We start from the raw sequence: 17,198 nt of genomic DNA on the forward strand, positions 1-17,198 counted from the left end.
AAAGGAATTGAAGGATTGGTGACCCACCTCCTTCCAAAGGCTGAAAGGAAAAACAGATTTACAAAGCTTTGCCAAGAATTAAAGAGACAGGAGGTATTTTGTCTCCATTTGGCCTCGCAAGATTCCCATGGGTTCCTACTCATCAATTATACCTTAAAGGGGAATTGTACTGCTCTGGTAAGGGCAACTGGAATTAAACCTCAGTTCTTTACCTTGAATTGTGCCAAGAATAGGTTTACTCACCTCCTTTCCTTCTGTCTTCTACCCAGCCTCAGGTCAGGAATATTTAGTGATATAGCAGGAAGCTGTGGACCATCACTGACCACTGGAAGTAGCACTAGATTGGGATTCTGGACCTGGGTTCTTAATCCAACTTTGCCACTAATTGGCTGAGTGACCATGCAAATCATTTTACCAGTCCCATCATTTAACACTAAGATTCAATGACATTATAATCTTAAAAATGAAAAAATAAATTCTAGAGAATATTCTCTTTTGGAAAGCAAGGTCTTGGAGGCAAATGTGAACTTTACCATGTTGTGGAGAGACAAAAAAAAAAAAAAAAAAAGTTCATTTCTCTCCTAATACTAAGAGTCCTCCTTTATCTGGTTGGTAGAAATTGTTAGGGTTGGCTTACTTATTTTTCCTTTCAGCTTACAACATCAGATTTCAAGGATCATGAAGATTAATTCCCCATGGTCCACAGATCAACTGATGTCAGATAGGTTGCTGGCCTGAGGTACAAGGAAGAATGATAAAGAAACAGCTTTCAACCTCCCAAACAAACAAAACATAAAAGGCTGGTGGTGGGAGATTCTAGCCTGTATTGGCAAAGAGAAAACCTAGACAATGACTGGACGCAGTAGGAAAATCCCCTACCTTTTGAGAATAGAAACTCCATTTCCACAGGGAAATTATATGCATTGGAGGTTGTTTTAGGACAAGGCTGAATAAATTAAATATGTCAACACCATATGTTCTGCTTTGGCAGGAGAGCTAGGTGGGAAGGAAATCTCAATGTTAAGGAATGCCCAAATCACACTCCAGCTGGCTATTTTGTCAAGAAATAAGGAGAAACACACAGCTATTTGGTCAAAACACCTTTAATGATAGAAGGAAAGACACTAACATCTCCCTTGTCTGCTCTTTACATTTTACTATGTTAGGAAACTTTGGAGCCTACACCTTTGGAGGAGAAGCCATCATTCAAGTCAGTTTAGCAGAACCCTCATTTTCTCCTCCTCAGAACTCCTGTTCCAAATGATCCTATGTTAACAGTAAATACTAAATCTCATTACAAGACAGAGAAGCAGGGAGGATACCACCTGGAGTTGGTTTCCCAACGTCTGGGGCTCTTAAGAACCAGATGGTGGTAAACACATAGGCCCCAGTTCATAAACAGGCAAAACAGGGAGGTGGAAAGGGGCCTTGAGAGAGGAAGATGAGGAAAATACAAGGGGCCAGGGAATAAAGGAGGGAGTTATCTAAAACTAGAACACTAGTGCAAGGAAATCCCCCATGATCCCTGGTGCACTGCTGCACACTGTGTCAAACATTCATCAGATCCATTCAATCAGAATTTAAAGTCCCCTCCCTTATATCACATCACTTTCTTAATCAAATAGATTCCCAACGAGCCCTGTGGTTCGGCAACACTCCATCATTACTCAATTCAACTCAACTCTCCATCATTACTCCAACCACCCTCACCAACAGTGCTCCTTAAAGTTATAAACTAACTTCATGTTTCCCAAAATATTCCATGGGAAACTTCTTGGCAAGAAATCTGCTTGCTTCCTAAATTCCCATAATAAGGGAATACGAGCCGCTGGAGATATCTTGGCATATTGACCAGTTAACACCTTTGCCTTAATGTGACTATTGGTGGTTTACCAGAAGAGTGTCCTATACCCTGTTTCTCCCTATCCCTAGGGCTGAGCCACCAGTTACTGACTGCTGCATCTTCATTGCTGGCACCTTCTGGAGCAGAGGGAAGAAGGAATGTACAGTTTGCTACTTCTCTTCTACGATGGGGTTCTCAGGCACTGCCTTGGATGCAGGAGGCCGAAAAAGGAGGAGGGGGGCTTTCTTCTCCTTGGCCTCTCTGGATGCCGTTCCTGGGAGCACTTTCCCAGCCACAGTTTTTGGGCCAAACAGCACTGGTGGTGCCAGGCCTGGAGTAGTGGAGGAGGAGCTGGAACTCCAGGGCTTGGTGGGCAGGCCACTTGACAGGAAAGCCGTGTACTGGTTCCAGAAAGACAGTGGACCCACCCCCATCAGCTGGGCAGGAATGTTCTGGGACACGAAGCCCTGCAGGTTGACCTGGTCATCAGAGAGGAGTGGCATTGGGCCCTCCGGGGACAGCTGCTGGCCCCTTCGGGCTGGCCTACAATTCCAAATGGGGGTGCTCAGGTGCACCTGGGAAAGGGAGAGGAAGGGAGGAGAGGGGAGAAAAGGTCACCCTGGGGAAGTTGGAAAGAGTTCCCCTTGGGAATGTGAGAGCTGTAGAGAATCTATTTTCTTCAGGTACAAACAATGAAGAGGGGAGAAGTTCCTCAGGGGGACATCCTCCCTATGAGCACAACACTCTCCAAGCTCAGGGACTAGAGAAAAGTCACTAGGGACATACCATGTAAGAACTCAGAGAAAGGAACAAATAAGGGCTCATAAATCTTGGAGGCCCTTCTATGGAGCTCTCGATTTCTGCTCCTTGGGTCAAGGGGCAGCAGATACTGAAAAACAGGTTCATGGGATAGTAGGGTCATCTTTCCGGGGGAAGGGTGAGAGCCCCGGGGAAATGATGGAGGGTGAACACCCCGGGACCAAGGAAAGAGCAGCAATATTCTGAGGGCCGTGGGGGGCAAAGGGCTGTACCTGGTGGTGAGCCAGCAGCATATGCTTCTTGAGGGTAGCCCGCTCGAGAAAGCCCTGCTTGCAGAAAATACAGGTGAAGAGCGGCCCCTCCTTGGTGTGGGTCTTCTGATGCTCCTCCAGAGCTGCCTGGGTGGGAAAGGTCTGGCCACACACTTCACAGGCTTTTCTACTGCTGCTCTCTCCTGGCTCCTTTCTTATTGCTTCCTGCATGCCCAACCCCTCCACCAAGACGGTGCTGGGGCCTTCCCCTTCTGGGGTGAGTGCTAACATTGGGCTTGAGCTCCTCTCTGGTTTGCCCCCCACTTCTGTGCCTCCTGCAGCATCACTGCTTCCCTGATCCATTGGCTGTGGTTGATCCAGGCTGTCAGATGGTGGTGGTGGTGGTGGTGGCAGAGAAAACTGTTGAGTGGCTTTTTCATTACTATCCATCTCCTTCCCAGCTGTGGCCACCGTCGCCACTTCTTCCTCTGCCCCAGATGCCTCTTCCGAGTCGCCTCGTACTGATATTGCTTTCTCACCTCCACTCTCGGAGCCTCTCCCTGCCAGGGAATCTTCATCGGTCACATCATCCTCTTCTTCCTCCTCCTCCTCCTCCTCCTCATCAGACAACTCCTCTTCTGGGGATGCCTGCTGGGATTGCTGCTGGGGGAAGCTCCCTGCCCCAGAGCCCGTAGATTGTTCGGAACCATTCTCCTGGGCAGCTCCCCCGCTTTCAGAGAGTGTGGTCCCACCATTGGGGATCTGGCCCCCCAGGTGCATGCGGACATGCTGCTGCAGAGTGACGGCATTGGTAAACTTCTTCTGGCAGATGGGGCAGGAGTTCTGGGCCCGGGAAGCTGGACTAGCCTTGTGGCCAACGAAATGTGCACGCAGATTGCCCCGAGTGGAGAAGGCTCTGCCACACACTTTGCATTTGAAGGGCCGCTCACCTCCATGTTGACCATAATGCAAGCGCAGAGCCCGAGGACAGCTCAGCACCCGGAGGCAGATGACACACTGGTTAGGTCCAGATGAGGCTGAGGATGAAACTGCAGGGGCAGAGGTGGTGGGGGCTCCTGAGGCAGTAGAGGCCACTGCCACAGCTCCTTGACGGTCAATCTTTTCTACCAGTTGCTGCAGCTTTGATGTCTCAGAGGGCAAAGCTCCCAAGGGCTCTAGCACATAGGGGAAGGGAAAGCTGCCAGTGGACTTGAAATGGTTGGTAAGCAGTGCCCAGCTCGGTAGTGAAGTCACCAGCTTACTTAGCTGCATGCGGGTTGCGGTGCCACTTTCTGCCACACTGGTTATGGCTGAGCCCTCGCTCCCTGGAGGAGTGTTTTCATCAGCTTTACTCTTGGGCTCCACGGCTTTCATGAGCACAAACTTATTAAAAGCAGGGAGCCCAGGAGCTGTGGCCGTGCCTGCACTGGTGGAGAGCAGTGTCAAGCTCTCTGTGGCACTGAGTGCTGTGGTAGAGGCCACCAGAGGCTTGCGTTCAACAGCTCCACCGGGTGTGGCCTCCTCCTCAGCTTTCTCTGGTGGCACAGACATACCATAGGGCAGGCCGCTGCTGGTGATGACGTAGTCTAGGTGCTCTGGCACGGGATGTGGGTTCATCTGCACATGTGGATACTTCTCACGGTGCCGGTGGAAGTGCACTTTGAGGTTGCCACGGGTGGTAAAGCGGTTGCCACAAACATTGCACTTGTAGGGCCTCTCACCAGTGTGGGAGCGCAGGTGGATCTGCAGGGCACTGTCACTGCCAAATACTTTGGCGCAGAAGCGGCATTTATGCCGTCCTCCAGGCTTCTCCAAGGGACCCATTACCTCTCCATAGCCCAGCTCACTTCCATTCTTTGGCTTCAGGAGCCCTGGGGAGGCAGCGGCCTCAAGGCCACGGGCTGCCCCCAGACACTGTGCTGCCAGCAGTCCCGTGGTACCTGGGAATGCCAGGTGAGGTGAGGCAATCAGCTGGTCTGTGCTGCCTGGCAAGGCTGGAGAGGGGGCAGGGGTGGGTTTGTGGCTTCGCCCAACTCCTCCAGCAGAGAAGGGATGCTGTGTCCCCAGTGGGTGGTAGAGGTGGAAGAAAGCCTGCTTGGGTGTTTCTGCCCCTGAGGAGGAGGAGGAGGAGGAGGAGGAGGAAGGTGCCAGTGTCTTGCCAGTTTGGACTGGCTTGATGGGGCTGAAGAGGGGTAGCAGGGGCTTGGTGGAGGATGGGGTCCCTGTCCCAGGTAGCTCTGAGGGACTGGCAGGGGCACCGACAGTCTGGCCTAAGGAGCCCAACAGCAGCACCTGCCGGCAGATTTGCTCAGTCATCTGCATCTGATGGATTTGCCGCTGCTGCAGCACCCGTAGCTCTTCCAGGATCAGAGGGATGTTCAAGTGGCCACTGCCTACACCTGGGGGTGGAGGAGGAGGTGGGGGAGGAGGGGGTGCAGAGGTCGACTCTGGAGGTAATGGGGTTGCACCCAGTTTGGGACTGGCCAAAATTAGGCCCCCACCTCCCCCGGCTGCTGTACCTGTGGCAGCGACCAGGAAGTGCCCCGCGGGCTCCTCTCCTCTCCGTTCAGGGCCCCAGGTGGGATCCGTGGGCACGGAGGACCCAGAATCCGGGGGACTTCTGTGCTCTGCGTCCATGACCGGGGGACTCTTGTGGCCCTCGGGCCGGGGTTCAGTGGAGGAAGAAGAGTTGTTGGGGTTTTCTTGGCCCCCAATTATCACCATTACAGGGGGTTCAGTAGAGCATGCGTTCTGGTGGGCGAGGAATTCAGCTGGGTCTGTAAATTGTGCGCAGCACTTGGCACAGACTTGGGGGTGGTCCTCCTCGCTAGCATCACCTGGGGAGAAGACAGGGAGAGAGAGCGTGGGTGGTGCTGCGGAGATAGTCCACGGAGGCTCTCGATAACAACAAGCCCAGTAACGGCCAGTTGGGGGTGGGGAGATGAGCTCAGCAGGCCATGCAGATGGCTGGAGCTCAGTCCAGTCCCGCTCCGACCAGAAACACCCCAGCATGGGGCGGTGGGGGGCGGAGCACGCGCACGTTACCCCCGTCCCTCTCCGAGACCCCCTCAGCCCCGGGCCGCTGGCGAGTGCAAGGGATGGGTGTGCGGGTGGGGGCCTATGCAGAGAATCGTGCATTTCATCCCGGCCACCCAAAGTCCTTCCCCCGCGCCTCCCCTCCCCCACCACCCCTCCCGGGGCCCGGCCCTACCGCACCTCCGAGCTCCGCCGGCTCCCCGCAGGGCCCCCCTAAACGAGAGCTCCTCCCGGCTTCGTGCGCCATGGTTGTGGGGAGGTGGAGGGCCGGGTGGGGTGGGAGACAATGGGGATGGGGACAGGGGGAGGCAGTGGTGGCCGCCGGGGCTGCGGCAGTCTGCACCCAGCGACCCAGACTGCGGAGATGGAGATCGACGGCGGCGGGGGCAGGGCGCAGCGGAGGAGGGGGAGGGGAGCGAGGAGCGGGAGGAGGGGAGGAGCTGGAGCGAGAAAGCTGGGAGAGGGGAGATGGGGGAGGAGCTGCTGGGGAGGGGCGAGTGGGGGGAGGAGCCGCTGGAGAGGGAGGCGGGGGCTGGAGGAAGAGGGAGCCGGGAGCTGGGGGGCGGGGGTTTGGGGGCGACAGTCCAGAGCCAAGGAGCGTTTGCGGACGTTCAGTGACAGGTGCTGTGGGGCCCAGTAGGGTCTACCTTTCCTTGCCCCCTGCACGCTTCCCCCCTTCCCCAGATGTCTTTGCCTACTCCTTCCCCCTACCCTCCAGCAAACTCAAGAGGGCACAGTGGGGAAGAGTAGCCCTGCTCAATAGAGCAAGGCATTAGGCTTCTTGTATTTTTCTTTGGATAAAGGATCCACTTGAGCCTGGAAAACGTGGACTCCAGAGAGGGTGGTCTGATCTCAGAGGTTTGAGGGCTGGAGGTGGGGGAGGGGGAGTACCCCCCACCAATATAAGCGCACAAGCAACCCCCAAAATACTCCGATTTTTGGTCCAGTCTTCCTCACCTCAAACCCAACCCTATCCCCATCCCCTACACACAGACACACACACACAAACGCACGAAGTTTCTCAGGGTGCGAGGTAGCAAGGTAGAATTTCCTAGGAAGTCATTTCAGGACACCTCTCTGTGGAATGGAAGCCCCTTCACTCCCCACCCTCCTCCCCCAGAATAGCTGAATGCAAATTACTCCGGAGATGATCAGGCCAACACCTAATTTATAGAGTTCATGCTTCTTTAAGAAGCCGTCCCCTATTTAGAACCTTCTTCTTTACCCCCTCCCATTCTCCTTCTTTCGCACACTGTCATTATTAAGGACAGTTGGGCTTGGGGAGATGTTAGCCTGAAGAGGCCTACAGAGTCCTGCCTAGCTTTAACCTTGGGGAGAGGGATTCCTGAAACAATTGGAAAATGCAGTAGGAGCTACCAGGCAGCCTCTCCATGTCTAAAGCCCGTTTCAGCCCCAACATGGTTTTTAATGTCTAGAAACGACTAACACTGGTTCACCACTACAGAGGCAGCCTCCTATCCAGAGAGCGGATAAGAAGGGGTAAAATGCCTTCTAGACCAGGTACTTTGCCTTTTCTCTATACCTTGGAGTGAGTCTTTATGAGTACCCAAATAAAAACCCAGTGCTATCTAGTCGATTCTGATTATGAGTACCCACTTCCTGAAATAGTTTATCTTACTTGCAGGCAGTGACATCAGAAGCCTTGATTCTGTGGTTTGCTTGGGTATCAGTAAACCCACGTTGTTGGAATCTCAGTTCTGTTCTCGCCTGGCTGGTAAATTGAGACCTGGTGGTCAGTTACACTAACTGTATGCTACCATTTCCCTCTTGGTAAAATGGTAGTATTGTAGCTGCTTTGTTTTCCTCAGAGAATATTGGGGGGACAAAAAACTGAAAAGCTTTTGACAAATTAATACCTACATATGGGACTTTCAAATTTTAGGGGTGCCCCAAATATTATCAATTAGCGAATTTACATTGTCAATAGCAAAATAGGAATTCATCCTGAAATAACATGTATTAAAATTAGATTTTTTTCATGTTGCTTATTAATCTTACTAATTTCTGGGGTACGATCCTGGCTAATATTATTGGCATGTATCAAGGACAAAAAAGTTTCCACTGAATTAATTCTGACTCACGGTAACCCCATGTGCGTCAGAATAGAACTCTGTTCCATAGGGTTTTCCGTGGCTGATTTTTCAGAAATTGGTCACCAGACCTTTCTTCTGAGGTACCTCAGCAGCCAAGCATGTTACCATTTGCATTTGCACACCACCCAAGGACTCCATACCCAGGATAGGGAGTCTTTTTTTGGGGGAAGCGGGGAGGCTGAAACAACCAAATTAAAATATTAGCATAACATCCATTCTACTTTTCAATATAAATTTGCCTGTCTTTTTAAATTGAAAACATTGAACTGAACTACGTTCTGAAACTTCAGATAATTGTAAGAATCTTGAGACTGTGAATCAAGGCTCTGAAACCTATGGGCTCTTAGTGCTTCTGGGCCCCACACTTACAATGAAGGAGACCCAAAAACCAGTGCCATTGAGTCTGAAGAAGAGGAGGGTCTATTTCAACCATGGCAAGTCACAGGTTGCCACAATGTGGTTTGTTTTTACAAATAAGGAAATTGAAGCTTGGAGAGGTTAAGTGACTTTTCTAAGCTCACACAGTAATTCAGTGAAGTAGGCATTCAGGTTTTTGACTCCTAGCCAGTGTTTTCTCAAGCACATCAACATTGTGTGGCTTCTCTGATGCTAGAGAAAGGGCCTTGTGTGGCTCCTACCTGCCGCTTGCTCTCTGGCCTCAGAAAGGGAGAGGGAATCAGATGGAGGCTTTCTACTGAGCATTTGTTAATTAGCATTGAACATTTGATATCAAGTTGCTGTTTTGTCAAGTCTTCTGACAAGAAAAAAAATCCTTTTCTTTTCATCTTCTCCTGGGAAACACTGTCCCCATTCTTGCTCTTTAATGAAACTTGCTTTCTGATGCGTAATTTGATCTGCCCTCTTCTTTAAGGTAAATTTAGTCCCTGGTGAAAGGTGACAGAGCAACAGCCACCTGTAAGAGGAGCCCTCTATTTCTCAGCACTTTGCACTCACTGCCTAGCCTTAAAAGGGGGGAAGACTTCTTAGGCAACCATGAATGGAGTCACAAACACAGGAATAAACTAAGCTGGTAATGGCATCCCTGGATAGCAGATAAGGTGAGGTAAACTATCCTGGGTCACATGCAAAGCCTGGGATGGATATAGGGCTAAGACCTATATTTACAAAGACCTAAAAATGACTAAGAATGACTAGGACAAGGGCACCAGGTGGCTTCCGCTCCAAGCCTGGTGTCCCATCACACTACTGCTTTAGTCTTGGGAGAGAATAGTTGGGGAGAACAAAAAGAAAAACAGATGAATGGAGTGCAGAGGTATATCTGAATAGTGGTTCTCAAATGTTGTTGTGCATTATAATTGCTTGAAGAGCTTTTCAAAAGAGCAATGTCCAGGCCATACCCCACACCAATTAATTCAAAATTCCTGAGGGTAGAATCCTGGCATCAGTATATTATTAAAAGTCCCCAGGTATTATGATGTACAGCCAAGGTGGAGAATCACTGTATCATAAGAATGCCCTTCCCATCAGTCCTTCCAGTCTGCTCCTCACAAATCTTACCGGGGCTAAACCTAGGCAAAACTGGGACAAAGGCAAAGTTAGCTTCGCAGTGTTAAATTTTCCCATCAGGATCACTCTCTACTTTGCCCACAACCATAATTTAGCCCTTTTCTATCCTTTCCCTGTGAAAAACCTGCCTCCAAGTAGAACTATGCTCCATCTCCTTGCCAAACCCGTTGCCATTGAGTCAATTCCAACTCATAGCCACTGCATAGGACACAGTAGAACTGCCCCATAGGGTTTCCAAGGAGTGTCTGGTAGATTTGCACTGCAGACCTTTTGGTAAGCAGCTGTAGCTCTTAACCACTACACCACCAGGGTTTACCTGACAGTGAATTTAAGTGACTGTATTACCTTTCCTAGGGCATGTGCATCTTGAGCCGTATTTCTAATTGTGAATGAAAGGCTTTGTTCTACACAGACAAGTAGCAGAGTTCAAGCATCGTCTAGGCAGTAAGGAAACAAAGTATACTATGTAAGCACCTGCCTTAATATACCCTACCATCAACACTGGAGCCCTGGTGGTACAGTGGTTAAGAGTCAGACTGCTGACCAAAAGGTTGGCAGTTTAAATCCACCAGCTGCTCCTTGGAGACCCTATGGGGCAGTTCTACTCTGTCCTATAGGGTCGCTATAAGTCAGAATCGACTTGAGGGCATCCAGTTTGGTTATTTTTGGTTTTCATTAACATTGGACCTAAGGTAATTGGTAGCTTCCATAATTATGAATTGATTCTGTAACTGCTGTTACAGACTACTTCTAAGGGATCATGTCCCGTCTTCTCTTCCCCACTTCTTTCTCCTAAGCACACACACATATTCCTTTGCCACCCACATCTACTACGCACCTATGGCCTGTACCACACAGTGGACAGAGAGGCACAATGATTTGTAGACCTGGTGCTAAGTGAGAAAATTTCCAGTATAGGAATAGCTTAGATTAAACATGGAGCCCTGGTGGCTCAGTGGTTAAGAGCTCAGCTGCTAACCAAAGGGTCAGCAGTTTGAATCAACCAGTTGCTCCTTGGAAACCCTATGGGACAGTTCTACTCTGTCCTATAAGGTCACTATGAGTCAAATCGACTCCACGACAATGAGTTTGGTTTTGTTTTTTTTTTATAGCAAACATAAATAGATCTTTCAATGGACATTTTCTGGCATGAAAGGACACAACACTTAACATGCAATTTGTAACATTTTGGAGGTAGAATGGATGTTAGGGTTCTGACTCTCTCATTGAACACAGTGTTTAAGAGCTTTGAGTTAAAGTCCAGCACTTTCTAATCTGTGTGATCTTGAAAAAGTTTCTTAATCTCTCTAAGGTTTGGATTTCTCTTCTTTAAAATGGGGGTAATAGTGGGGAAGTTGGCAGGAATAAATAAGAGGAAGTGCCTAAAGGGCTTAGCATAGTACCTGGCCAATAGTAAATGTGCCATAACTATTAGCTATGAGTATTCTTGTTTAACATTATAAGGAGGGATCAGTGCTTGGAGAAGGACATCATGCTTGGTAAAGTTAAAAACAGGGTCAGCGAAAATGAGGAAGACCCTCAACAAGATGGATTGACACAGTGGCTGTAATAATGGGCTCAACCATAACAACAATTGTCAGGATGGCATAGGCCCTGTTGTACACAGGGCCACACTATGAGTTGAACTGACTTGACAGCACCTAAAGAGAACAACAACAACAGTATTGTTTAAAGGCCAAAAGCTGAAGACTTAGGAGGAAAAGGGACTCCCCCAAGGTCACATAACTTCAAAGCCCAAGTTGAAATGGAAACCTAGTTTTCTGCTCCCTTATCCAGTCCCCAGTTGTACCATGTTTGGATTATTTCTATCTACTCTGAAATGTGTTTTTTCTGACCCAGGGATACCTAGGACTGAGTTGCCCAGGGCTCTATAGCCTGAGAGATGTGAAGAGAATAGAGTCTTAAAAACTCTGTTTTTGCCTTCTTTCCCTTTTTGCTGTTCTCACCGTCTGCCAACTTCCATCTAAAAGACTCTCCTCTCTCCCTCTAGATCTGCTTGGCTGTTGTCCTGGTTTCTCCTTCTCCTCTCTCCCTCTAGATCTGCTTGGCTGTTGTCCTGGTTTCTCCTTCGCACTAAATATCTGGGTTTCTGATTGTTTCCTTTGTTTCCCAGATGTACTAGTTTGCATTTTCCCCAGTCACATCCCTTATGTGCTTTAATCCAGATTTCTAGACTCTGTAGGGAAGACAGAAATTTTTCCCTCTCTCCAGAGTTTTTAAGTAAATAGACTATTTCCTGCTTATCACTTAGGTGCAATAGCTATTCTGTTAGATTTACCAAAAGCCTGATCAGGGAAGCTAAGCAAAAACAGGGCTGGAAAACAGGTTCTTCAGACTGTTTCTTGGTGATGTCCTGGATCACTGCAGAGATAAGCCTTTTAAAATGTGCCATAAAGCTCAGCATTTGTTTGTCCACATATGGTAACCCCTCCCAAAAAACCGCATTGCTGTCAATTCCGACTTAGGGTGACCCCATGTATTACAGAGTAGAACTTCTCCATAGGGTTTTCTTGGCTGTAATCTTTACAGAAGCAGATCACCAGGCCTTTCTTCTGCAGTGCTGGTGGGTGGATTTGAACCACCAACCTTTAGGTTAGGAGCCAAGTGTAAGCCCACTTGTGCTTCCCAGAAACCTACCCATGTATAGTAAACATTGCTTGAAAGAAGGCAAAAGGCTCACTATGGGGTAGAAAATGATACTGGTGAGGAGTGAGCTTCTTGGATCAAGAAGACACATGAGACTATGTGGGCAGCTCCTGTCTGGAGGGGAGATGAGAGGGCGGGGGCGGGGGGCAGAAGCTGGCTGAATGGACACAAAAATAGGGAGTGGAGAGAAGCATTGTGCTGTCTTATTAAGGGGGGAGCAACTAGGAGTATATAGCAAGGTGTATATAAATTTTTGTAAGAGAGGCTGACTTGATTTGTAAACTTTCACTTAAAGCACAATAAAACTTGAAAAAAAAAAAAAAGGCAAAACACTCTTGGAAATACTAGTGGCACCCTAGCCTACTAAATAATGTGTGCTGAGGGTCATAATTTCACAGATATACCAAAGGATGCAGTGTTCCTCCAAAGAAGAGTCCTGCATACCTAATTTAAGGGCGTGCAGAACAAGCAAACACATCTCTGGGGTAGAATGAAAAGTCAGGAGACTGAAGATCACAAAAGCAAATTGAGACCTTGTCTGTGCAAATGTTAAACTTATAAAAGCAGGAAGGAATTTTAGATATGATCAAATATAACAAACTCTTCTTACAGATGACAGCCAATGACACTCGAGGCCATGCAAGTAGCCCAGGATCATTCCCTCTCAGGGAAATTCTGATGAGGAAATAGGCTTTGTTAAGACAGATCTTAAGAGAAGTTACTATAGCTTTCTAGCTCCTTACATTCATGTTTCTGCCTTTTATGGCTCAAAGGCAAAGCTTCTACTGAAATTTGTTACTGCCATTGGGTTCAAGCCTGTACTCCTTCGATGGGGATGGTTTTGCCACAGCAACGCCATGCACCTAAGTATTTATAGCTCCAAGTGGGAGATATAGCTCAATGGATTTGAGAACTCATTCAGGGTAATCGCTAAAGATTTCTGTTGACCCTTTCTCTCACAGATTTTTCCTCAGCTGTGGTATGGGGAATGGGTGAACAGACTTGGGAGAAGTGGGAAGGAGAGGAGAGGATTCCTCAGAGGGTTCAGCATTGTTCCACAGTGAGCCAGCAGGGGAGCAGGATTGTGAGGCGACTCTGAGGCTCTGGGGGAAGTCTCCTGTAGAGCACAAGGAGGAAACATCCGGCCTGTAGCAGCATCAAGGAGGGCTAATGTGTCCCTGGAGGGAAGGATGCCACCAACAGAACCTCTGAATATGGGCACAGTGGGATCCCAGCAGAGCAGTAACTTGGGGAGGACGTGTTCTACCCAAAACACAATCTGTTAAGGTTGTTTCATAATCCATGGAGCGCTGATTTGACCTCAAGTCTTTCTTTTTTTTTTTCCAACAAGTTTCAGTCACTAAAGATACGTTATCCTGGAGCTCTTTCATGGCACACATCTCATAAAGAAATGCTGAGCTGGCGTTCACCCAGTGTTCCTGAACTTTGGTCATATTTCCGAACTTGTAGGAGGAGCCACTGCACTCACAGTAGCATGATAATAACAGTACCCACACATTAACTACTTACTTAGGCTAGGTACTTTTCTAAGTGTTTTACTCATTTCAATTTGGCACAGTTAAGCAGTGGTGCCAGAATTTGAACCCTAAGTTTGGCTTCAGAACCCTTGCAGCTTAACCCTACACAACATTGTTGGGTAAACCAACTGTTTGCTAAATAGACCGTTGATCCCTGAGCCAGGACTTCCAGACTTTCACAGGTGCCTGCATATGTAGCCACACCGTTGACCAGTGTGCCCAAAACTTGCTTGAGCCTAAGAATTACCAGGACTCTTGCAAAAGATATAGATTTCCAGACTCTATCCACAATCTACTCACAATCAAGCAAGTTTGAGGAATTCAAACACATAGCGAAAACCACCCTCCTGATACCCCTGTGCATCAGGAAACTTTGATTTTTGTCCTGACAAGGCCCTGCCTCTGAGACATTGGTCAATGTCATTTCTTAGTACAGCAGTTACTCTATTGTCTGGCCCTCTCAGATTGGAGTTTTTAAGAATACACGAAAAAACTGTACCCCATAAAGGAAATCTGCTTAAATAACAGATTTTAATATCCTCATAAAATGATACACATGTATTTACGGGTGTGTTAGAGTATGTTAACTAACGTACTTTTTTTTTTAAAACTGGCCTCCCTTGAAGCACAAACCCAAGCCCCTCAACCAGATCTTCATCACATCCTCCAGCATCTACACCAGGTGACTGGGATACACACCCCAAACCAGGCTACCTTCCGACCGACAAGAGCTGTCTCCCTCTGGGAGCTCTGATTCGCTCTCAGCTCAGCTCAACAATGAGAAACTTTTTTCTCTTCTCCCTCAGGGGAAACTTCACGTTTATCCAATTCATTCTCTTGCAACCCAACTCTCCAGAAAGAAAAGGGGGGAAAATCCCACCCCTAAGAGAAGGTCTTCAGGTCTGAGGACGTTACTTAGCAACGGCACAAAGACCAGTGAGCAAAGGGGGACCTGGGGAGAAAACTCTGGGGTGGGGAGATAGAGCCAGTTCGAAAACTCCATTTCATCCAGAGAAAAACAACAAGGAAAACACAAACAGAATCAATCCCGAGAAAAGCTGATCAGGGCTTCTCCCCAGCACAGGTCACCTCCTTACCCCTCACATAACAACTCCTTCAAGCCTCCAGTGACCAAGCCCCCCCCTTCCTGGTTTCGCCCATGGCCCGGGTGCCCTCCCCTTGCCCTGGCCTGACCCACACAGCCTTGGACTCAGGCTCCCCCAGCCCTCCCCAGGCACCCACCGTTCTCAGACGCGCTGGGACCTTCGCAGTCCGAGATTAACTGTTGGGGTTTCCGCTGCTTTCGCCGAGACATTCCCGGGCAGAGAGAGGTGGGAGAGGGAGGGGCAACGCTCACTTAGTCTCAACCGGGGTGACCTGCCCCGTTCTCCCCCTTGGGTCTGAAGCCAACTGATGCTTCCCCCCCTCCAGTGCAATCACTGTGAAGCAGAGATGGTCTCCCTTCCCAGAGACAGACTCTCTGACTCCCTGTCCCTCTCTCTCTCTCTTTCTCTCTCAATCTCTCCAAGTCTTTAAAGGGGAGACGCCCCCTTTTTTTTCTTCAGCTTCTTCCCTACGCTTCTGCAGCTCCCATTGTAAAAGCAAAAATCCTAATCTTTCCGCACACTCTTTTCTTTTGTACTGCAGACGAAAGGATTTAACCCTCTCCTCCCTGCGATGGCTCTGGTCTCTCCCTGTGCTGTCTGCTCAGAGACCTTCCTTTGCTCTCTTGTCTAACTCTTCTTCCAAGATCTTTACAGTGCTTTTTGGTTTTTTCATAATTCCACACCACCTCCCCGACCCATGTTTGATGATGTGCCTGCTTCTGGGGTACAAGCTGAAATAAGAACTTTTTGGTATATCCTAATCACGAGGCCAAGAAGTCAACTATTTCTAGTTGAAAACGGGAATATGAAAAGTTGGCAAAAAGATTCAGTGAGGATGGACTGTCATTATAATAATATATGTATAACCAATATATGTATAGCTCTTTATAATTTACAGAATGTTTTCATGCACATGACATATTTTGAATATTACAAGTCTGAGTTTAGTACGTCAGATTTTTTTACTGTTCCCATTTATAGATGATCCCATTTGTAGAAGAACCAAAGGCTCAGTGGGGTTAGGTAACCCATTCAAGGTTGCACAGCTACGCAGTAACAGAGACAGTCCCGGAACCCAGGTGCAGCTGATAGTCTAGCATTCTTTTCTCTATATTGCTGAAGACACAATATGCCATCAGACTGGTAGCGTGGGGTGGGGGGGGGGGAAGGTGATTCATCTTAAGGAATCTTATTTAAAATAGGAATTGAATCAGTGGATTTTCTATCTCTCTCACTCCCCTATCCAGCTCCCACGGTTGAAGGAATGCCTCTGAGAAGATGAACTAGATGAGTTTCATCGTACTCCAGAATGCAAGCCACAAGAAGATGTTTTCTGTTCTACATAAAGGAACTTTCTAATAGTGTGACGGACTTTCTAGTGAATTTGTGAGCCCTCTGTAATATGTTCACATGGAGGCTGTGGAAAGGATTTCCTTGTGGATAAGAAACCAGACCTTTAAAAATTCTTCCATCTCTAAAATGTACCGTTTGTCGACCAACTAGGTCTTTCCTGCTTAGACACTTGAGGGTAATTAATTTATTATTCTTTAACTTAAGTGCTGTTCATACCTGACTTTGAGCAATTCTGTGATATGGGGCATAGAATATTCCAGATGTGCCCTACCCTGTAGCTATAATGCCTAGGTTCCCTTCTACTAGCCCTATTTACCTTTTACTCTTCTGAGATGACAGACCATATGAAATACCTATAGTTGGGAAAGGGGAAATTATTTTCTCTTTTGGAATTTAGTGATATAAATTTATTTGGTGGCTGACTGTCTTCAGAAAAAAGCAAAGCAAAACTCACTCATAGTTTTCTTCATTTCTTTTTTTGTTTTTTTTTTTCCTTTACATAAAAAAAAAAAAAAAAAAGACCCTGGCTAATTTAGCAATACTAAGAAAGGAGAGGAAGACAACCGACGGTAGTTGGGTTGCTGGTGATAGATGAGGCAGGTACCCACATCTGAAGAGTTTTGGGAAGCTCTCTGATCTTCGCTTTGGAGTTCCCTGAATCTTCATTATTTTCCCGGTGTTTTGGGGTCAGGACCCTGGGTGGCTCCCTCTCATTCCACTCTTGGAATTCTTGTTGCTGACATTGTTTCATTCATCTTGGTAAGTACTCTGTGGTAGACAGATGTGGTTAGAACTAGGGGATTGTAGGAGAATTGGGGACATTGAGGCCAGGAAAGCTTATAATTCCTCACTGGAATAGCTTGTGTTCTGTCATTTACCTGCATTTTTGAGGAACAGAAAGGGGGAAGGAGCACAGCTTTCTCCTTTTCTCAGGAGTCTATGAAATCTCCATGGGCAAATTTAGGGGTCTGCATTTGTCCCTTTCTTGGGTCTTGGTTGTCTTC

At 47.9% G+C, this 17,198-nt stretch overlaps 1 protein-coding gene across 3 annotated transcripts; it reads right to left on the reverse strand.

The window, feature by feature from the left end:
* Positions 1–654: 654 nt before the first annotated feature.
* SALL2 (spalt like transcription factor 2) lies at positions 655–15,559 on the reverse strand. Of its 3 annotated transcripts, none has more exons than XM_064292275.1 (3): positions 14,978–15,559; positions 2,876–5,690; positions 655–2,251 (listed from the first exon to the last, which is right to left on the reverse strand). In XM_064292275.1, exons 1-3 carry the CDS (start codon positions 15,048–15,050, stop codon positions 2,014–2,016), a joined length of 3,126 nt encoding a protein of 1,041 aa, XP_064148345.1. In that variant the 5' UTR covers positions 15,051–15,559; the 3' UTR covers positions 655–2,013. The 3 variants fall into 3 exon arrangements, with proteins under 3 accessions (XP_064148345.1, XP_064148344.1, XP_023396392.2); XM_023540624.2 differs by lacking the exon at positions 14,978–15,559 and adding an exon at positions 6,070–6,269 and having other exon boundaries at positions 656–2,418; positions 2,875–5,690; XM_064292274.1 differs by lacking the exon at positions 14,978–15,559 and having other exon boundaries at positions 655–2,418; positions 2,875–5,892.
* Positions 15,560–17,198: the final 1,639 nt, after the last annotated feature.

This window comes from Loxodonta africana, chromosome 10 (genome assembly GCF_030014295.1).
Source record: "Loxodonta africana isolate mLoxAfr1 chromosome 10, mLoxAfr1.hap2, whole genome shotgun sequence".
NCBI lineage: Eukaryota > Metazoa > Chordata > Mammalia > Proboscidea > Elephantidae > Loxodonta > Loxodonta africana.